Below are 23,084 nucleotides of genomic sequence, written 5' to 3' on the forward strand. Positions count from 1 at the left end.
TGTTAGCATCAACAAGTAAACATATCAGATTGTGGAGGGGCCACTTGAAAGGAGTCTCAATGCACAGCATAGCCAAGTTTGACTTTCTCTGGTGGGTTTGCTAATACGTGGGCCTCACAATTTTCACTTTAAGTTAAAACAATGCGACATAACAGTGGCATCATTGGGCTGCAACTATTGAAAGTTGAAGAGGTTTGTGCCCGTAGGAATGGATTGTAAAATCAGTGCACTTTTCCACATCCTGACGTGGCGAGAATAATGGGGGTGAGCGTGATGAGAACCAGAAATCAAACTCTCGCATCAAGATAATCTTTGCAATTAACTCCTCCCTCCTTAGCTAGTGAGATGATGTTCTCCCCAGAAGGAAAAATAAACAGCAAACCTTGTGTAATATGCATACTGGTCTGCTTGGTCCTATTTACAGCAATATGGAGTTACAGAACACCAATATGTTCATTTCAAAGTATTGCCAGTTTTTCTTTATTGGTTTTCCCTTGATAGGCTACTTATCATCTGAATCCAATCTGCTGATATTTGCATCTTATTAACTACTCAACTTGCAGAAATTAACATCCTTTTCCCTAATAACCTCGATCCAGACAAGACATTTCAGACACTTGAGTGCATAAACAGAGCGTGCACCTTCAACTTGAATCTTCTGCCTCTATCTGAGTGAGTACATCACTTTGGCTACCTCTGTGGGGACCTTCTCAGTTGTCTTTGGCTTCACTTTCACTATAAACTCTTCAACTGCAGTAGGCACGTCCATGGGCCATTGCAGAGCCTGACCACAGAATAGCAAGGCACCATTTTCTGATCCAGCTGTGGCAGTTTAGTGGACATAGTCAGGCAGCAGCTTTTTTCAGTATAGAAGGCAAGGTAGGAGAATGTGGATATAAGAAACAGTGATGCATCAATGTGAAAGGTGAGGTGTGTGTCATTACAGCACAGAGTTGTATCAATGTCAGAAATGAGTCTTCTGCCAGCAGCTTACACAGTAAACACAGTGTTTGAAGAACATGGTATTCTGTGAAAGAGGAAGGGGAGGTATGCTTGGTGGAATGAGGCACCACCTTAGTATTCCAGGAGCTGGGCTATTTCTAGTCTAGGGGTTGGCAACGGTCTGTCAGGCAGGTAGTCCAAATGCACGGTGGCACAGTGGTTAGCACTGCTGCCTCACAGCGCCAGAGACCCGGGTTTAATTCCCACCTCAGGCAACTGACTGGTGTTTGCACATTCTCCCTGTGTCTGCATGGGTTTCCTCCGGGTGCTCCAGTTTCCTCCCACAGTCCAAAAATGTGCAGGTTAGGTGAGTTGGCCATGCTAAATTACCCGTAGTGTTAGTTGAAAGGGTAAATGTAGGGGAATGGGTCTGAGTGGGTTGCTCTTCGGCGGGTCGGTGTGGACTTGTTGGGCCGAAGGGCCTGTTTCCACACTGTAAGTAATCTAATCTAATCAGCAAAGACAACTACAACAGCAGCAGTCACCATTGGCAGACACCTGGTCTATGAGAGAAGCAGGGAAAAGATCTACCAGAGATGAGATTTCTGATGTGAAATAAGTGCAGCTATGTGCAGATGAGTGAGTGCTAACTCAGAATATGACTCAGCATATCCTGAGGCATCCTGTCACATCCATGCCAGTTGCTGGTCAAGGACTTGCCATTAATGGTGGTAGTTCCAAACTAGGACTCCTAGAGGTATCAACTGCTTTTGATCTTGATTTGGAGATGCCGGTGTTGGACTGGGGTGTACAAAGTTAAAAATCACACAACACCAGGTTATAGTCCAACAGATTTAATTGGAAGCACACTAGCTTTCGGAGCGACGCTCCTTCATCTACCACCTGATGAAGGAGCGACGCTCCGAAAGCTAGTGTGCTTCCAATTAAACCTGTTGGACTATAACCTGGTGTTGTGTGATTTTTAGCTTTTGATCTTGTTTGCCCTTAGATCATTGCAGGAAGAGGCTGGGGACTTCTGCGACATCTCACAGTCCTTAACTCTTGAAAAAAGTGCATCTAGCTCGCACTTTATGACAAAACAGTACCTCAGGAAAAGAAAAATCATTTCTCCTATGGTGTCCTGCTCCCCAACTGGATTGAGTGACTGGCTTGGCAAAGAAAGACTGGTAATGGATGAGATGCATCTTTACTTCGAGTTGGCATTTTATCAGATAGTTAGGAGAAAATCAAGGGCAGATGTTTTTCCTTCTTAAATGTTTTAAACAAGTACTTGAGTGGAATGCACATGGAATTCATAGGCCTCTAAAATCCACAGCTAATGTGTGAGTTAGATACCAGGAAACATTTAGTTTTATATCTATTGACATCAGCAGTGATCTGATAATTGTAGAATCGCTATATCTCTTCCATAGGGAATTTGACAGATTGCTGAGAACCAGTTGTAACTATTTGTAAGAGTTGTTTGTTCGAAGGGAATAATTTCCCAAGTCTTTCTCATATTGTCCATAGAATTTTACGTTTTCTTTTCATTTCTATTCACTTGTGATAGTAACTGTTGAAGGATGTGAGATTATAGTGTGGATCAGATTGGGCTGACTGATGGACTCAATGGTCTTAATTTATATATCGCTTTGTATTTTGACAGTGTTATGAATCCAGTTGATGTTGTTACCCCCCAAGTCAAATCCCAGACTGAAATCTGCCTTGATAGTCTTTTTTTAAAAATTGTTTTGGTTTTAATTGAAACATAAGCATGCAATGTTTCAGGTTTTACTCAAAAAATAAAAGAGATTTACTAACAATAAAAAGATAAAATAGAATAAGCAAAATCAGGTACTTTTAATACCAAATCAAAGACCTTTTAACACATAGTAAAAGTATAATCCTATTAATCCCAAACTGCGTCTTTATAAATTGAAAGTAAAATTAATAAATAGCTTATGTAGTATCAAAATTCTATTCTTAGAATACTCATGCCAGAGTCCTTGTATCTTACACTTCAGTAAATTTATATCACTTGTGACTTCAGTTTATAACCTCGCTATGCAAAACGTCTTCCTGAAGATATTAAACAACTGAGCTTAAATATACACTGCTTTATGTAACCTCTTCAGGGTTTTACCCAATCTCACTGGGTCTTGGATTAACATGAACTCTTTGCTATCAGGTAACTTAATTCAGTATATCCTTGCATTCTCAGGGGTCTTGATGTACAGCCATCTTCAATCAAGGATTGCTATTCAAAACAAAACTGAAATGAAAGAAAACATTTCCTTCTCTCAGCTATGGGTGTTTCACATTAAGTTCCAGCAATCTCTAACAAACCTTGAAGCCCCATTACTTATTTTTTCTGGGTCACAAACCAATCTAAGGTAAACAAAATTCCATCAGCGGTGCTCAAAGACCCTTTGATTGTAAAGCAACGCTTCCAAAGCTGCTTCAATAGAAATCACAATATCACAACACAGTATTTTCCCAGCAGTAATGGGCACTGCCTTCCATTCCTGGAACTCCGTACTAAGATTAATTTCATCAACATAGATTTTTAATATTGGGCTCATCAAATCAGAAAAATCCCAGTGTTCACTCCCTTGTTTCTGCTAGTTTAATTCAGTTGTATTTACCATTGATTTCCTGGCTTGAAGGAGAAGGGTAATGCAGCCAGAGCACTTGCTCTTGACCGCCATCCGGTGGACTCCTCTGGATTATGCTCACGTATGGATGTCAAGTGAGGTTAGGCCAATGATACCCTCTCCAGTACAGAAAAATCTCACCGTTGCCCTCAGCCATTTTGATCCAGTTGATGTTGGGTGAAAGGTCATTTAGAAATATGGATGAGAAGTACCTTTATGTCTATAATGTGCCACAATTTTCACTGTCACCCTAGTGCAGCTGCTTAGGTGGAAGAAAAACACTTCTCCACACAAAGTGAGATGATCCAACCCATAAGGTAGATAGTTCTACTGTATTATAACTGTTTCACTTGCTGTGTGGACAACTTGAACAATAACTCATTGCCTTCTCTATAAGAGAAAAGAAGTACAATGTATATGCACTTTGATCTTTGCAGAGTAAGGGGTTAACTCCGGAGAACATAATTAAGAAGCTATGATAATGTGCAAACTTGATGAAGCCGGACATGATAAAGAGAAGGCTCGAGTGAAAGTGAACTATCCTAGATCTTGTGTAGGGTAATGTATATAGTTTGGTGTAAATAAATCATTGTTAAAAGAGACCCAGGAGTCCAACTATATCTTTGTCTTAGATTAAGACCTTGCAAACATTACCTGGAACTGAAACTGACAACAACAGAACTTTTATAACCTCAGGAAGTCCCAATGGACTTTACAACCAATTAAGTACTTTTGAAGGGCAGTTACTCATGTAATTTAAGAAAGTGGCAGCCAAATTGTACACAAGCCTCACAGAGCATGATGGAATTGACCAGATAATGTGTTTTAGTAATGTTAAATGAGGAATATATATTTAATCAGGACATCAGGGACACCTCCCCAGCTCTTCTCCAAATAGAGCCATTGCTTTGCATCAACCTGCAAGGATAGACTGGGTCTTGGTTTCGAATTTAGTTTGAAAAATGTGATTTCTGACAGTGTCTCAGTACCAAAGTGGACAGTCAGCTAGGTTTATGTAGTGATGTCTCGAAAGTGAGATCTTCTGACTTAGAAATAAGAGTGCAATCAACTTAGCCACAACTAACTGAAAGCAGAGCAAAAAGCATTGAACCTTCACTCATTAGAAATCTGATGACTGAACAGCTGATGAAAGGAAGAACAGCAGATGAATATCAAATGGCATTGATGAAAAGTAGAAAGATGCAAATAACTCAGTCATCAATACTGCTGATCTGAACTATGTTTCAGTGATTGGAGAAAGTAATACGGGGCAAGCTGGCGCATGTGGAAATGTACCCAGGGCGAGTTGACACCTGTAGAGAAAGGATGTACAAGCCTTTTTTTTATTAAAATTAGAAAACATTTACTGTCATTCTCATTAGTGTAGGGAATAACAGGACTGGCCCAGGTAGTTACTGAATGTGAACCCTCCAACTCAGAAATAACAATTTGTGCGAGATTGCAAAACAACGTTTATACCTTTGTATTTTGCAACATGGGGCTGCAATTGTCTATTTACAAATATATTTAAAAAGGAGTGTGAAATCTGCATTTATATTGGTTAGAGAAAGAAAGAAGAAACATATTGTGGTTTATTCAAAAATATTAGTTCAAAATATTCATGGCCATGCATTTTGTATTAATATTTTCACAGCAGGCTGTCGGGAAAAAATCCAACTCTCTATATCTAACTTGAAACTTAATTGTAAACAAATTTTCTTTTAGTTCTTGTCCCACTTATTTTAAAAAAAGACTTAAATCTGCTCTTTAAGAGATCAAATCTCTGATTCAAGAGACCCATCTCAGCAATTGAATGATAGTAAAATATAGATTAATGATACATTAATATTGATGACATTAATCTCATAAAAATTAGTATGGAATATAACTAGTTGTTCAAGAAATAATTAACATCATCACCGGTGGGCGGCACGGTGGCACAGTGGTTAGCACTGTTGCCTCACAGTGCCAGAGACCCGGGTTCAATTCCTGCCTCAGGCGACTGACTGTGTGGAGTTTGCACATTCTCCCCGTGTCTGCGTGGGTTTCCTCCGGGTGCTCCGGTTTCCTCCCACAGTCCAAAGATGTGCAGGCCAGGTGAATTGGCCATGCTAAATTGCCCATAGTGTTAGGTAAGGGGTAAATGTAGGGGTATGGGTGGGTTGCGCTTCGGCGGGTCGGTGTGGACTTGTTGGGCCGAAGGGCCTGTTTCCACACTGTAATCTAATCTAATCTAATCCTTGGAAAAGAGCCCCCTCACCAAAGAATAAAATAAGTAGCAGAAGAATGTTCCCTCCTGTCACAACTTGAACGCAGGAGCATCATTTTTGAACAGTTTGATATCTTCACTGCAATCCTTCAGGCTGAGGGATCACTAATTAGTAAGTAGGTGTTCTCTGGGAGTGCAGTCTTTGGGTTGCTGCTTTCAGTGGGAATGGGCTGAACCAGCCTGCACTATACTCCCTGATTATAATAATAGAATATCGGATCATTAGGTTTAGGAGCAGAACTAAGCCATTCGGCCTTTTATGTTGCCACTCAATAAGATCATGGCTGATCTGATTCACATGTCAACTCCACTTTGCTCGTGGCACCCATAATTTTCAAGCTTCTAACTCAATAACTTGAATTATTTGAAAAAAATGTGAAAATTGTTGCTGGTGATCTGGTAATATTACAAGGCATGGGTGAGAAAGAAGAATTAGCAAGCAGTGATTCTTTCCAACACCCTAAGAAAAGGCCAGCATGAAGCCTAGAAACATTCTAGAACCTTTGACATCCATAATAAGGAAGATGAGAGAAAATGCAGAAAGAAATGAAGAGCACTGATTGAAATTAACAATGTCTCTTAAGATAAATAGTGATCTGAATTTCATTATTTTGATTTTTAAACAAAGATACATCATGCTCTTGTCCTTCAGGAGGTAAATATTATTAAAATTATCCTGGATCACCTCTGACTCAGGCTTTCTCCCTTGAATGAAAGGTTTTGTCCAGTGATGTTATGGTCTGTCAAATCATCAACCTAAATGTGGTAATGTTCTTCTTAAAACATTTGATAATATTACTCAGTTTTAGCGTACTTTGTTGGTTTGAAGTAGCATTTTACAATTTTATCTTAATTTTCATTTTCAGTAGTCCACTTTGAATTTCTGTTTGCTGGCTGTGACAATAAACAGCTAAACAAGCCTGAGAACAGTCATAGCAGCTGTCTGGGTGTGTGTTTGTCTGGCTCAAAACAGCCATCACACTTGTTTTAATTACATTCTGTTCAATTCAACATTTCTGTGTGTCAGCTTTAAAAAAGAAAGCAAAAGGTTTGAATTCAGCAGCTTGAATTTAGTATGACATCTTCGCTTTAAGTTACAAACAACTCGCCTTTGAATTAGACTCAACATCGCTAATGTCTTGATCTAATAGTCATATTTTTAGAGTATTTTTAAAAATTCATCCCTTCTTGATACTCTGATAGGAATATTTGTTTTTAATTACTTTGCTGTCTGTAGAAATTGATAAACATATTTAATGCAAAACGTTTGAATTATTGATAAAAGAATGTAACATTATTTGTTTTGCTGCAATGTGTAGAAATTGACATTTATCTCAGTTTGTATGACTTTAGCTTCAGACATGGGGTAACACCAGATGACTTTATGTGTAGTGAATGAAAGGGGTAAAAGGGATGAGACAGTCAACATTATGGGCGGCACGGTGGCACAGTGGTTAGCACTGCTGCCTCACAGCGCCAGAGACCCGGGTTCAATACCCGCCTCAGGCGACTGACTGTGTGGAGTTTGCACGTTCTCCCCGTGTCTGCGTGGGTTTCCTCCGGGTGCTCCGGTTTCCTCCCACAGTCACAAAGATGTGCAGGTCAGGTGAATTGGCCATGCTAAATTGCCCGTAGTGTTAGGTAAGGGGTAAATGTAAATGTAGGGGTAGGGGTATGGGTGGGTTGCGCTTCGGCGGGGCGGTGTGGACTTGTTGGGCCGAAGGGCCTGTTTCCACATTGTAAGTAATCTAAATCTAAATCTAAATGTAGATTAGAAATAGAAGCTGAAAACCCAAAATCTTCTTTTCCACAGTTTATCTTTGTTTCTATGGTATTCTTCTATGGCACAGTTCAACGTAATATCAGAGACAGAATTCTGATTTATTGTAGTTCTGTTCGCCGAGCTGGGAATTTGTGTTGCAGATGTTTCGCCCCCTGTCTAGGTGACATCCTCAGTGCTTGGGAGCCTCCTGTGAAGCGCTTCTGTGATCTTTCCTCCGGCATTTATAGTGGTTTGAATCTGCCGCTTCCGGTTGTCAGTTCCAGCTGTCCACTGCAGTGGCCGGTATATTGGGTCCAGGTCGATGTGCTTATTGATTGAATCTGTGGATGAGTGCCATGCCTCTAGGAATTCCCTGGCGGTTCTCTGTTTGGCTTGTCCTATAATAGTTGTGTTGTCTCAGTCGAATTCATGTTGCTTGTCATCTGCATGTGTGGCTACTAAGGATAGCTGGTCGTGGCGTTTCGTGGCTAGTTGGTGTTCATGGATGTGGATCATTAGCTGTCTTCCTGTTTGTCCTATATAGTGTTTTGTGCAGTCCTTGCATGGGACTTTGTACACTACATTGGTTTTGCACATGCTGGGTATCGGGTCCTTCGTTCTGGTGAGTTGTTGTCTGAGAGTGGCTGTTGGTTTGTGTGCTGTTATAAGTCCTAGTGGTCGCAGTAGTCTGGCTGTCATTTCAGATGTTCTTGATGTATGGTAGTGTGGCTAGTCCTTTGGGTTGCGGCATGTCCTCGTTCCGTTGTCTTTCCCTTAGGCATCTGTTGATGAAATTGCGCAGGTATCCATTTTTGGCAAATACATTGTTCTTCCTCCTCTTTTTGCAGTGTGTTGTGGCCCTTTTGAACAGTGTCTTGATGCACCTTCTTTTGTGTGTGTTGGGGTGGTTGCTTTCGTAGTTTAGGACTTGGTCTGTGTGTGTGGCTTTCCTGTATACCTTTGTGGTGAATTCACAATGTATTCGCCAAAAACGGATACCCGCGCAATTTCATCAACAGATGCCTAAGGAAAAGATAACGGAACGAGGACATGCCGCAACCCAAAGGACTAGCCACACTACCATACATCAAGAACATTTCTGAACTGATAGCCAGACTACTGCGACCACTAGGACTCATAACAGCACACAAACCAACAGCAACTCTCAGACAACAACTCACCAGAACGAAGGACCCGATACCCAGCATGAGCAAAACCAATGTAGTGTACAAAATCCAATGCAAGGACTGCACAAAACACTACATAGGACAAACAGGAAGACAGCTAACGATCCGCATCCACGAACACCAACTAGCCACGAAACGACATGACCAGCTATCCTTAGTAGCCACACATGCAGATGATAAGCAACATGAATTCGACTGGGACAACACTACTATTATAGGACAGGCCAAACAGAGAACAGCCAGGGAATTCCGAGAGGCATGGCATTCATTCACAGATTCAATCAATAAGCACATCGACCTGGACCCAATATAACGACCACTGCAACGGACAGGTGGTACTGACAACCGGAAGCGGCAGGTTTAAACCACTACAAATGCCGGAGGAAAGATCACAGAAGCGCTTCACAGGAGGCTTCCAAGCACTGAGGATGCCACCTAGACAGGGGACGAAACGTTTGCAACACAAATTCCCAGCTCGGCAAACAGAACCACAACAACGAGCACCCGAGCTACAAATCTTCTACAAATCTTTGAATTCTGATTTATAGCATCCGCAGTTCTTTCGGTTTTTATTTAGTATTTAACCCATTGCCATTTCACTTCTAGGCATGCCCACCTTGAAGACGTTCTGCTCCTCTGTCCGATGGGATTTCCATTCCAATCATTTTTTCTTGTCCACTGACAACTGTTGCTCCTGGTGTTTAACCAGGTGTTTGCTAAAACCTGTTTCCACAGCCGCATCACATTCCTCAGTGACTGCCTCCAGCTCAGACTCATCCCATATGGATTCCAACTCAAAAAGTTTCATCCCCCATGTTTAACTCCACCCAGGATCACAGGTACCTCTGTGATGTTCAATGTTCCACAGACAGCTGCTCTCACTGCATCCTGAGATTCATGCTCAGTGCTATGCAACATCACGTGCACATCCTTAACCCCTCTCTCCAATAGCATCACATTACGGTGGTTTAGGGCTCCACCACTCCCCAGTTCCACTTCATCCTCCGGCTCATCCACCATGTTAACAAGAAACTTTCTCATTTCCTTTCAGGCATCAAGGCACAAAAGATGCAACCACTTAGAGATACCCATGGCCCTCTGGAACCTTCCTCCCCTCCTCTTGCCTCTGACCCCATCCCCTCCCCAACCCCACCTCCTGTCATGTATTTATTATCCTTCCTGACCTTCCATTCACTGATGCTGAACATTCTGTGCTTAGCAAAGGTCTCAGCTGTATCCCTCTGTGTCCCTACTATAATGAATTTCAAGCACGAAATGAAGTCAAACTCTCTTCTTCTGTTGTCCTTGCCTCCATGCCCATTTCTTTGGACAAGAGTCCTCTCCTCATCCCACAGACACTTTCACCCAGCTCCAACACTCTCCTTTCATCTGGACCTCTCTGTCTGGCCTTTTACCTCCACTTGACCTGTTCATGAGAACTGTTGACGTAACATTGGTCACCTCAATTTCTCTACCCCATCACCCATTCCAGCCTACCTCCCTCCATATTGAATGCACTCAGATCCAACCTTGACTTTGTTGTTAAGCCTGCTGATAAGGGTGGTGCTGTTGTCGTCTGGCAGACTGACCTCTATATTACAGTGACTGAGCACTAGATCTCAGATACCTCTTCCGATCTCCTCCTGGACTATGACCCCACTACGGCACATCAGACCATTGTATGAACTACGGTCACTAACCTCGTTTCATTTGGTAATCTCCCCAACAAACCCCCTAAGTGCCTCCAAGCTGATAGCATCCCACCCCCTCACAGCTCATTTCTACCTCCTTCTGAAAATCCACATCCAAGACTGCTCAGGTAGACCCATTGTTCTGTTTGCTCCTGACCCAGAGAACTCATCTCTTCCTACCTTGACTCAACCTTTTCTTGCCTGGTCCAGTCCCTGCCCACTGATGTCCCTGATCTCTCTGACACTTAATGCCAGTTTTGGAATTTCTGGTTTGTGGGCTCTAGCCGCCTCCTCTTCACCATAGACATGCAATCCCTTTACACGTCCACCCCCAGCAGGATGGTCTCAGTGTTTTCCACTTCTTCCTGGAGTAAAGGCCTGAACTCTCCCCACCCACCCCCACCTTCCTCCACTTGGCTGAGCTTGGCCTCACCCTCAACAACTTCTCTTTTAACTCCTCTCATTTTCTTCAGGTCAGTGGGGTGGCCATGGGTAAGCCACAAGTGCCCCATTTATGCCTGTCTCTTTGTGGGATATGTGGAACATTCCTTGTTCCAGTCTTATTCTGACCCTCCCATCCATAACTCTTCCTTGGATCTATCAATGATATCATCGGTGCTGCTTCCCTCTCTCATGTGGAATTGGAGAGGTTTCTCGACTTCGCATCTAATTCCCATTCCCCCCCTCACTTTCACCTGGTCCATCTCTGACTCCTCCTTTTCCTTCCTCAAATCTCTGTTTCTATTTCTGGAGATAGACTGGCCACTAATATCCACTAGGAGAAAGCGAGCACTGCAGATGCTGGAGATCAGAGTCAAAAAGTGTGGTGCTGGAAATACAGAGCCAGTCAGGCAGTATCCGAGGAACAAAATTAGATTCCCCACAGTATGGAAACAAGCCATTTGGCCCAACAGGTCCACACCAACCCTCCAAAGAGTAACTCACCTAAACCCATTCCCCTACCCAAGATTTGCCCCTGTTTAATGCACCTAACACTATGGGCAATTTAACATGACCAAATTACCTGATCGTCACATCTTTGGATTGTGGGAAGAAACCGGAGCACTCAGAGGAAATCACACAGACACGGGGAGAATATGCAAACTCCAAACAGACAGTCGCCTGAGGTGGGAATTGAACCTGGGTCCCTGGCGCTGTGAGGCAGCAGTGCTAACCACTGAGTCACTATGCTTATGCTTGAAATGTCGACTTGGCTACTGCTCGGATGCTGCCTGACCAGCTGTGTGTTTCCAGCACCACACGTTTTGACACTGATATCCACTATATAACCACCAAATCCCACAGCTACCTGACTATACATTCTATTTCCTATAAAGACTCAATTCCATTCTCTCAGTCCCTCCACCTCCATCGCATTTGTTCCGATGGAGCCAGCTTTGACAAGGGAGCCTCCGAAACATCCACCTTCATCTTCAACCGAGGATTCCCCAGCACTATTTGACAGGGCCCTAACCAGGTCAGACCAATCTCCTGCACATCCGCCCTCACTCCCTCTCTTCCCTCCCACAAAAATGAAAGGGTTCCCCTTGGCCTTGCCTACCACCCCACCAGCGTCCACGTCCAGAAAATCATTAGCCACCATTTCCACTACCTCCAGTGAGATGCCATCACCAGACACATATTCTCCTCCCCTCCCTTGTCCACTTTCCGCAGGGACCGTTCCTTCCAGACATTTGGTCCACTCCTCCTTTGCTCCCAACAATCACCGCACAGCCCCATGACACCTACCCCTGCAACTGCTGAAAGTGTAACACTTGCCCATTCACCACCTCCCTCCTCCATATCTAAGGGCCCAACCATACTTTCCAGGTGAAGCAGCACTTTACCTGCAATTCACATGATCTAGTCATATTCGCTGCTCACAATGTGATATCCCCTACATTTGGGATTGCTTTGCGGAACATCTGCATTCTGCCCATAAAAAAGACCCTGGGCTTTCAGTCACCCATCACTTGAATACACCATCCTGTTCCCTGACCAATATCTCTGTCTCAGGCTTGTTGCAGCGAAGCTCAGCATAATCTGGAAGAACAGCAGCTTTTTTATGGCTTGGCGACCCTGCAGCCTTCTAAACTGAATATAGAGTTCAATGACTTCAGAGCTTGAACTCTCCTATGTCCTAGCCCCCACCCCACACACCAGGCCTTGTAATCAAAAAGACTTCTATTACATACAACCCATAGTTAAACATTAACAGTCTCCATTAATAGCTACTCAGCCACCTAGCCAGATTGTTATCTGCCCCTTGCCATCCAACTGTCTTCTTTCACTTTGGGCTCTATCCCCACCTACCATTTACTGCTTCCCCCCTCACCCAGCCTTATCTTCTGTGTAAAAACCCACATTTTCCTCACGCCCATCAGTTCTGAGGAAGGGTCACTGGATCTGAAATGTTAACTCTGACTTCTCTTCACAGATGTTCACAGACCTGCTGAGCTTTTCCAGCAATGTCTGTTTTTGTTTGAGAAGAAGAGAGGTATTGTTTGTGCTTAAACCATTCAAGGTATAATAGGGTCTTGAGTGATAAGTAACTTCCACATTGTCTTCACTACGTTTATTAATAAGATCTTGCTGAATAAAAATAAAAATGATTCATAAATAGTGTTGTTAGATCAAGCACAACTGAGGACCACTTTAATCAAAAGTGTATTGTTTTACTTTATCTCAAAACCCAACAGTTAATTGCCTTGACCATAAATTACAAATTCATGTTCTGGGTGGAAGTCTTCATCCACTTGGAGATTTGAAAAGATCCATCTGGTGCTTAGAGGCTGAAATGTTATTTTCTCCCTTGGAATGACAACACATCTGATTGGTGCCTGTCCACTTTGCAATGTGTGGTAGCAAAGTTATTCAATCAGAATTTCTTAATACCTCTTTAAGAAGAGTGTTTAGCAGCATGTACACACACACGTGCAGGCAATCACTAAAATATTTGTTGCAAACAGTCAAGGTGTACCTCAACATTATGACCTCTACATTTCCTCCTAATTACGGCAGTATGGTCACCTGGAAGAGGCAAAAGAAGTTTTTAAAGCCTTCAACCAATTGAGGGAAAGAAAACCTTCTTGGCAAATTCTGCCCCAAACTCCAAAAGTGATCTAAACTAGTTCAGAAGCTAAATGTCTGTGAGCTATATGTCCAAAATACCACTCCCCTTTTATAACTTGCTTCCTTTGAACTGTTGCACCGAATCTACATTCACAACATGAACTGATAACTTATTCCAAGTGCTGCACAAAAATAAATCTCCTAACATCTAACACAATTGTACACCTATGTGGTTTATATCCATATGTTAGTATGATTCTCTAAGGCTGATTCTAGTAAGAGGTCAGGCAATGATGTTGCAAAGTTTTGTAGCCTGAATGACTGATGTTAGAGAGAAATATAAAAATGAGGAAATGTTTTTGCTCAGGTCAGTTGGAATGCAAATGTCTTGGGAACACCAAATCTGCAACCTGACCCCCTTCCCACCGGAAACATCCTCACACCTGATTCAAACGGATATGGAGAAGTTGGAACTGACAACATAGGAGGTGGATTGGTTATTTGTCTAATGAGCTCTATAGTTGGTTCTGCTTTAACATGGTAGTTCCATTTTTGTGCAACTCCATGTTATAAGAAAATCGTGTATTAGCAGCACCATTTAAACTAATGGGGCTGGAATAGCGTTATAACCAATACATGCTTTAAAACTTCACGCTTTAGAAACAGTGTCCCTACTTCACCAATCATGGTATAGCGAATTTGCATTAACAAATGCACGTTATAGTAGAATGACCTGTACACCTCAGAATCAACCAACATTTTAAATCCAATTGACCAACCACCTTTAGTCAACTTCTTGGCTAATGAGATGTAAGGACTGCTGAATCTGGAGGGTATTGTCTTTTTATTAACCTGCCGGATCCAATTTATGTTTGTCATCCACTGCATGCTGTGATTGGATCTCCCAGGAGTCTTCCAAATTTCCCTGAACTTTCTGTTCTCCACCTATGAATTCTGTGAAAGGTTCCTTTCCCTCCAATTCCCACATTAAGAGACTGTAAGTGCAGAACTATTCAATTTAATTACTTCATGAGGTGTGAGAATTGCCAGTAAGGCTGGTTTTCGTGGTCTATTTTCATTGCCTTTGAACTAAATTGCTTGCTCGGCCATTTTGGACAGCATTTCAGGGTTAGCCACATTTCTGAGACCCCAGAGTTACATGGAGAGCAGATGGGTAATGCTGGAAAAATTTCCCTTACCTAAAGGTCCCATGGTAGAGTGAGTTTTAACAAAAGTAATGATAGGTTCACAGACACCTTAATTGAGGCTAGCCAGAGTTCTGGTAATTGACTTCTAAGTTCCTCGAGTTGGTGTGAGGGGATTTGAATCTATGTCTCCAAAATAACAGTTTGATTCTCTGCATTGCTAATGCAGTGACATTACTACTGTGATACCATCTCAACATAACTGGGGGGATTTGAGGATGATTTTTTTTCACCTGGTGACTGGTGGGAATCTGGAATGCATTGCCTGAGACAGTAAAAGAGATGGGAACCTCACAAGGTTTCAGAAGTATGTTGATGGGCATTTGAAGCATCTTAACCTTTAAAGTTATGGGACAATTGCTAGAAAGTGGAATTAGTGTAGATACATCAGCACAAACTCAATGGGCTGAATGTCCTCTTCTGTACTCTAAATCACTGACGGACGTGGTGCCACTTATACATGTGTTGGGAGTTGTGGAGGTAGGCCTTCAGAAGAGTTTACTCTCACACCTGAAATTGTGTCGTGTATATATGTCCCAGTTCAGGTTAGGATAATATATATTGCATATAGTTTGTATTCCTGTGACTCCTACTTATTACAACACTACCCTTCCTGTCTCACCCATCCACCATCTCATCCCACTGTAAGTTGTCAGATCGGATCTACCACCAGCTGTTTTGATCTCCCACTGATGCCTTTGACTGCTTAATCCCATCTAACCAATGTTTTGTTGTGGCCTCGTCCCAAAGGCTAAACTGCATGACAAGCCTCACCTGTCTGTGGCCAGGGAGCAAAGACAAAGCCAAGTTAAATATTTACAATTTGTACTAAATGAAGAAAATCTGGTCTTCAGCAAAACAATGCCTCACACTCACTGGGATCTCCCAGCCACACTAGCGTGAAGTCTCTGAACTTAGCTATGTGCGATGCCTGTCCTCTCTAGGTCTTTGGAGCTGCTTATAGCCTTGCAGTGGGCAGTACTCTCTTCTGGCACTGCTGGGATATAGAGTTGTAGCCAATGTAATTGGCTGTCAGCTCTCCAGGTTGCGATTCCTGTACCTAAAGGGTTAAATGTTCCACTTGCACCAGTCCCAGTGTATTATCACTGAGGGCTGCCAGATTTCTGGTTGGTGAACTGGCTTTTACCTCAGCAGGTAAACTAATTTAATCCCTTTAAAATCTATCATGCTGGAAAGTTTTTGTTTCCTTACCTAAGGATGTAATTTCTTTGATGGAGGTCAACAAAGGTTCATTGGACTAATTCTTGTGATAAGGGGAGACATTGAATATTCTGGGCACATATTCCTTAGAATTCAGAAGGATTGGGGAGAAGTCTCATTGAAACATATCAGACCTCAAGGTCAAGTGAATATCCAAGTGAATAACCCTCCCACTCCCGCAGTGCTTAATGTCGAATGCTTAAACTGTTTTCTGGGATGGCCAATCATTGGCCAGTGATGATGCTTGCAATCCCATTCAAGATATTATTTGTGTTCCCAAGGCTGAAGGGTCAAGAGGCACGTCTTCAGCAATGACACATTTAGCAGCTCCCATGTTTGAGGTAGGAGCTGTCATTACAGCGAACTGAGAGAAAGAAAGGATTGTGCACACTACAGGTGCCTCCTGAAGAGAAGTTTCAAAATGTAACCCATTTAAATGGTCAGAGCTATCAGTCTGTCATTGTGGAGGGACTGATCAGCCAATCGCAGCAGATATGGCCCAGCAAACCTGGCAATTGCAATGGTACAGGGAAGGGCTGGATTTTTCCCAAGTCGTATGGAGTCCTAGCTCAAGTTGATGCTGCTGGGAGTGTGCCTTGATTCCAATTCCCTGGTTGCGTCTTGGCCTATTGAGAATAACAATCAGCTTCTGCTATACGACCACATGATTGTACTAATAGCATCCCCCCCCACCCCCCCTGCCCCCCACTCGTCCCTGCCACCTACCGGATTCATTCCTCCCATTGACAAACCAGGTTGTACCTTCTACCTGTCTTCACCTATCCCCATCTCACCACCCTGCCCCCACCATCCCCTTTATCTGCAGCTCCCCTTACATCCGCCCCAGTCCTGGAGAAGGGTTACACCAGAAACCTCAACTTCTCTACCTCATGATGCTGCCTGGCTTGCTGTGTTCTCCCAGCCTCGTGTCTGTCTACTTTGGACTCCAGCATCTGCTGTTTTTTTGGTCTCTAATAGACTACTCACCATTCGCAGGTAGCCATTCTCATGTCCAGGTCCTTCCAGAATGAAGGAGGCAGGAACATGCCACTGTTCTCTGATGCCAGTTTTCAGTTCTTCCCATTTTCTATTTCACCTCAGATGGAAATCCAATAACTCTGATCATTTACCTCCTTAAGGGGCTTAATAATGTATAGGCTGGAAGGATATTTTCCCTGTTTGGAGGGTCTAGAAGTTATAGTCATAGAATAAGGTGTGAGCCATATGGGACAGGGCCAAGAGGTGATTTGTAGTTGGGGGCTCCTGTGGTATGGTGATAGTGTCCCTACCTCTGAGTCAGGAGACCTGCTTCAAATCCTACTTGCTCCAGAATTGCGTAATAACACCTCTGTGCAGTTTGATTTTTAGTTTAAGAAGAAGTAAGTTGTTGACGCACAGAATTTAAACCTTTGGAATTCTTCACCCCAAAGTTTGAATATGCTCAGTTAGCGAGTTGTGTATTCAAAACAGAAATGGATAGGTTTTTGGATCTTTATGCTATTAAGAGTAAGAAAAAGCAGACAGAAAGCTGTGTTGGGTAGAAAATTAGGCTGATGGTACTGAATGGCCAAACTGATGTAAAGCTGCTGTGTTTTACTGTTGGTCCTATTTCTCCTGTTTATGTACAGTCTCATGACCATGTTTAATTAAAACAGTTCATTAATACAGTCGGCTGTTTCCATTTCAAAAAAACATTCATAAAGCCACTTGCTGATTCAGAAGTAAAGTCAATTTTGAAAAGTTTTAAATGGATTTACATATGCAAGTAAGATTCAATTATTTCTATTTATTCTAACTGCTGCTATTGGAAGTTCATAAACAATATGGCAGAGGCATGTTGCATGAGGAATCTCTGCAACCTCTCATTTTTCTCATATCAGCTTTCTGCACTATTGCTCACTATAAGGTAGTTTTGCTGCTACCATCCTCCTTAATGGTCAGAGTTGTAGGGTCTGCTTGTTCTTGAGTGGTAGAGGAAAACCACCTGGTAATCTAATGAGATTAAATAAGGTGCACTAAACTGTATGACAGCAATAAGGCACAAGTTACACTGATATGGTAGACATTGATATGATTATAGGTCTTCCTCCATCGAGACCTTAAGCTATTGTCCCACTAAATCCATATAACGTTACTACATTGGATAATACATAAGGTAACTTCCCAGTATTAACTCTTTAAGACATTTACACCATTATATAACAGCACATGAGGACCTTAGGTTCCGTTCCATCATTCAGTTCGATTCTGGCTGATCAGTATCTCAAATCAGTTTTTCTGCCTTTACTCAATATTGCTTGACACCAGGATCTAACAAAAATCTATCAATATGAATTCTCAAATTTCCAAAATGCTGGCATCAACAGGAACATCAATTTTCTACTGGTCTTTGCATCAAAATGCTCCTGATTTTGTTCCTGACTAACTGGCTTTTGTTTTAAAAATTGTGTCCCCTTACTCTTGTTTCCTCTCAGCAGAAGAAATATTTTTTCATATCTAGCCCATCAAATCCTTTTAACATTTTAATGTTCAGCCAGATAATCTGCTTTACAGAAGAGAATACGAACCTAGTCTGTTCATGCAATCTGTCATCATCATTTCATTCTCTACTACCTTGTATCATTCTGGTGAATCTGTGCTGCACCCCCTGAAATGGCCAATATATCTTCCTGAGGTGCAGTGCACCAAAGTGAACACAGTATGCTAAATGGAGTCTGGCTAAAGCTCTGAACAAAATAACTTATTCTTCCTTGTATTCCACCCCTTGAGGTAGCTGCCGAACATCCCATTACACTTTTTTGATTGCTTTGTATACCTGTCTGATGGTTTTAATGATTTTTCAACTTGAATTCTCAATTTTATTCTCCTCTATTATTCCTATTTTCTCTCTATTTCAGAAAACATTTCAATGTACCTTCCCTGATTCCCACAGTGCCTGACCTCTTACTTATCTGTACTAACATTAATGGAATGGGTTTAATGAAAGGCAGTTTGATTGATTTTTCTGAAAATTGGTTGCTTATTGATCTCGATGTGAGGCACCCTCCCCCAGTCCTCAGCCCTGAAACTCCACCTCTCAGTCCAAAGCAGGAATAGAAGAATAAGGCCACTGTTTGACAAAATAACTCTTCCTGGTCCTTCCAGGACATTTTAATGAAGTTCTACTGAAATATTCTGTGTTTATCCAATTCTGGGTCAATTGCATATCCCAATTTTAATTGTTCTACTAATGATAGTTTATAGTCACTATTACTTAGAACTATCTAGATTTTATTAACCAAATTAAAAATTCTGCCACAATGGGATTTGAGTTTGTGTTCACAGAGTATTAGCTTGAATTACTAGTCCAGTGACATTACCACTGTGCCACCATCTCTCCACCCAGCCTTTCTCCTTAAACACTCTAAAAGTCCACCTTGCACTAAATCAGATATCCTTTCATGTGATTTAGTGTCAAACTTTGCTTTTTAATGTCCTGTGATATGTTTTAACACAAAAGTGCTACAAATTGTCCTTGTCTTTGTGCAAGTTTTCACCCAGTTATAAAAGGCTGAGAGTGCTTTATGACTTTTCTACCCAGTTATGTGGACGGGCAGATAAAAATTGTGACTGGCAACATATTTACAAAGCAGATTTCATTTTTTGTGGCATTGACAGATCTTTCTGTTCATCACGTTCGTGGTTAAAGATCATATCATTTTGATTTGAAGCATAGCATACTGAATGGCTGAATGTTGCATGCATCTCTACACAACGTGGGAGGACCTCTTCTAAGAGTGGTCATATTGCATGTATGGCCAAACATAAGCTTCCCTCCAAGCCACACACCATCCTGGTTTGTTCTTTCACTGCTGATGGGTCAAAATGCTGGAGCTCCTTAAGAGCATTGCTGTCCCTGTACCCCAAAGACTGAAGCAGTTCAAGTAGGCATCTCACTACCACCTTCAAGTAGGCAGCTCACTACCACCTTCAAGTAGGCAGCTCACTACCACCAGCAGTGCTAACCACTGTGCCACCAGGGCGGCATGGTGGCACAGTGGTTAGCACTGCTGCCTCACAGCGCCAGAGACCCGGGTTCAATTCCCGCCTCAGGCGACTGACTGTGTGGAGTTTGCACGTTCTCCCCGTGTCTGCGTGGGTTTCCTCCGGGTGCTCCGGTTTCCTCCCACAGTCCAAAGATGTGCAGGTTCAGGTGAATTGGCCATACTAAATTGCCCATAGTGTTAGGTAAGGGGTAAATGTAGGGGTATGGGAGGGTTTCGCTTCGGCGGGTCGGTGTGGACTTGTTGGGCCGAAGGGCCTGTTTCCACACTGTAATCTAATCTAATCTAATCTAATCTAATCTAATCTAATCTAATCTAATCTAATCTTCTCAAGGGCAATTAGAGCAGGGTAATAAATGCTGGCCTCGTCAGTAACACCCATTTCAGTGTAATGATTAGAACAAGGTTAGCCAAGTAGACCTCATAGGATATGAGTGCCATGATTGGGGTTATTAACCTGTTTTAACCAGGGAGCTTGGCTGACATATAAACAGGAGTGTCAGCGGTTCTGCTCACTCTCAGAGCTGGCTCTGAGGAAGCTAGGTCAGTGTTAAATACCATGTACATATAAATAAAGGGTGACTCGGTGATGGATGCCAGCCTTCGTGGAGTTATTTCATTCACACAAATAAATAAACAGATAGCTGTTATTGTGATCCCTAGCAAGAAAGTAATTCCTACATGGTAATAACTTGCTGCATCTGTACTTCAGAATTTGCTCAAACACACTTTGCTATTTCACTTAATCAACAATACAGTGCACATTTTCATATTGTTCCAGTGTATCATAAGATTGGCAGATTAATGAAGGAGCTGAGGATTCTCTTATCATTCCCCTATTTGGTCATTTCCTTCTGTTTGACTCCCATCCCTCAATGACTTAGCACAGACTTTGCACGTGCACATTGTAGGTTAACTTGCAGACTGTGGTGTCAAAAATAAACACATGAAAAATCCTCAACTTCTTGTTGTCAAGTTAATTTTTGGCTTAGTAATGTCGCACAGAGAAAGAACTGCAGCAGCAGTCTGGAGAGGGTTAATGGTCTATTTTCAATTCTACAATATGTTCCGTGGAACCCTGTTTGTATACATTGAACATGCAAATTTATAAATTGTGCAGCTTCCTATGGATGCTATTAATCCTGAATCGATTTTTTGAAAAACCAATCAAATACCTTCTGCTAGACACACACCATTTGATATAAGTATTAAATCTGCTATTTTATTAGACCTGTTTTTTTTTTCCTTATTTTTCATTTGTATTTTATTATCTAGTGCAGAATGCAACATTGTTGGTTAGAATTGTGAAGAAAAAGCTGCTCAAGGGCTATTGTGAATAGCCCTGCCTCTCCATCCATCACTTCCCCCTACCCCTCCAAACTCCCCCCTCCCCACAAATACACACACAGATAATGCCTTGTGCATACATGATGACTTCAGTCAGGTTGAGCTTGCTGCTGTCGTGTATGCTGAGACGCTCCGCAGTGCAGCCTCCTCTTCTGTTTTCTGGATAGAGAGAGGAACCTGACCACAAGCTGAAGGCTCTGGTCCTCTTCCCTATTTGACAGCTACCCCCTCATCAAGGGTACACGTCCAGCAGGGAAAACAATGATCAATAATTTGAATGAATGTGATGATGGAGATGGTGGTCCAAACCAGGGTAAGTGCTGGCATTCTATCTTGTTGCTTCATGTCAAACAGTGTTCTCTGTGTGTGTGTGTGCGTGTGTGTGTGTATATATGTGTCAGAAGCTAGGCTTGCATAGAGAAAGAGAGAGAGAGAGAGAGAGCCTGCAAGCTGGTGATGTGCTTCAGTACTGTGTACATGGTTACCATGTTAAGGTCTGTCTGCAGTGCTGGAATGTGTAGCTGTATCTGAATATGACTGAGGGTGCCATTGAATGTCCTTTCGACTTGCTGCCACTGTTTAGGGATTAAGCAGATTGGTGTACAGTGGAGATACACTACAACGGAGACTGGGTGACATCTGTGGTTCTTTGATGTGAAAGATTCTAAGGGACTGTCTACACGACTCCTGCTGATCATTTACAACCTTTGCTTTTTTCTCTCTCTCTTAAGGTTCATGATTGCAGACCATTCTTAAAGGGTCACATGAGACTCCTCAAAACTCAAGTGTTGTTCCTTAACACAAAATCCTAAAATTGCCCCTTAATATTAAATTAGGGTGAGGGGTAACTTCTCAAATTATAACAAAGCAAAGCTGCTGAGTGTAATGCACATTTCAATGGTCTTTAATAAGTCTGCTGTTTGGATTCTGGGAGGATAAATGAATAGAAATCTGCTTTTTGTTAAGTTGCTAAATGCTTAAAATAAATGACTGGATAGGGTCTGCAAAAGCATTTGTAAATGAGCTGGGCATCGTGTAGAAGTGCTGCGATGTTTTTAGATGCGTACTCTGCAGTCTGCGATTTGCAATAGCTTTAGAGCAGGAACACACCAAACTACAAGTGAAACAAAATAAAAAATCCAATTTGTGACTTGTGTCACTCCGATAGAGCATTGATCTAATTTCTGAACTGTCCCTTTCACCAAAATGACAATCTAGTACCACTCAATGACCGATTCCTTTACAGGGTTCCATTGACTGTTATCAGATGTAGTAAAAATCCTGCAACATTCCAGTGTTTCCTATAGAACACTGTAACATGCAAGATCTTGTTTTCAAATAATATTGCTGATTGTCCTATGGGATTGCGGGTCAGACTGTGAACCTCACCATCAGATTTGAGACGATTTTGACCAGTGTTCCTTGGAAAATATCTACAAGAGTCCTCTGATTACCTGTTGTAGGAAATCCCTTTTTGCGGCATCATTTAGCAACGTGACTATCTATGGGTAATGAGATACTCGTATCAAATAATATAGATTTGTGACATGGAGCCTGTGTGTGACACACTTTGTGATAGATCATAATGTCAATATTAATATTTACCTGATATGTTGTCTGTTGAAATGTAATAGGAGATTATGTTACTGTATAAGTTTCGCATATTCCTTTTTTCTTGGTTGTGTGACATT

General features: G+C 42.1%; 1 protein-coding gene across 4 annotated transcripts in view; it reads left to right on the forward strand.

The window, feature by feature from the left end:
• LOC122559948 (solute carrier family 12 member 5-like) overlaps positions 1-23,084 on the forward strand; it is a 1,091,443-nt gene that overhangs the window by 472,014 nt on the left and 596,345 nt on the right. Inside the window, exon 1 of one of the 4 annotated variants that reach the window (XM_087994968.1) lies at positions 21,500-21,706. The exons of the other annotated variants lie outside the window; for them this stretch is intronic. Within the exon in view, the coding sequence (XP_087851094.1) occupies positions 21,655-21,706 (52 nt within the window). The 5' untranslated portion in view covers positions 21,500-21,654. Of the gene's footprint in view, positions 1-21,499; positions 21,707-23,084 lie in introns of those variants that run through there. 4 annotated transcript variants of the gene reach the window in all.

This window comes from Chiloscyllium plagiosum, unplaced genomic scaffold, assembly GCF_037043375.1.
Source record: "Chiloscyllium plagiosum isolate Xiang-an unplaced genomic scaffold, Cpla_swu_hap1 HiC_scaffold_15, whole genome shotgun sequence".
Classification (NCBI taxonomy): domain Eukaryota; kingdom Metazoa; phylum Chordata; class Chondrichthyes; order Orectolobiformes; family Hemiscylliidae; genus Chiloscyllium; species Chiloscyllium plagiosum.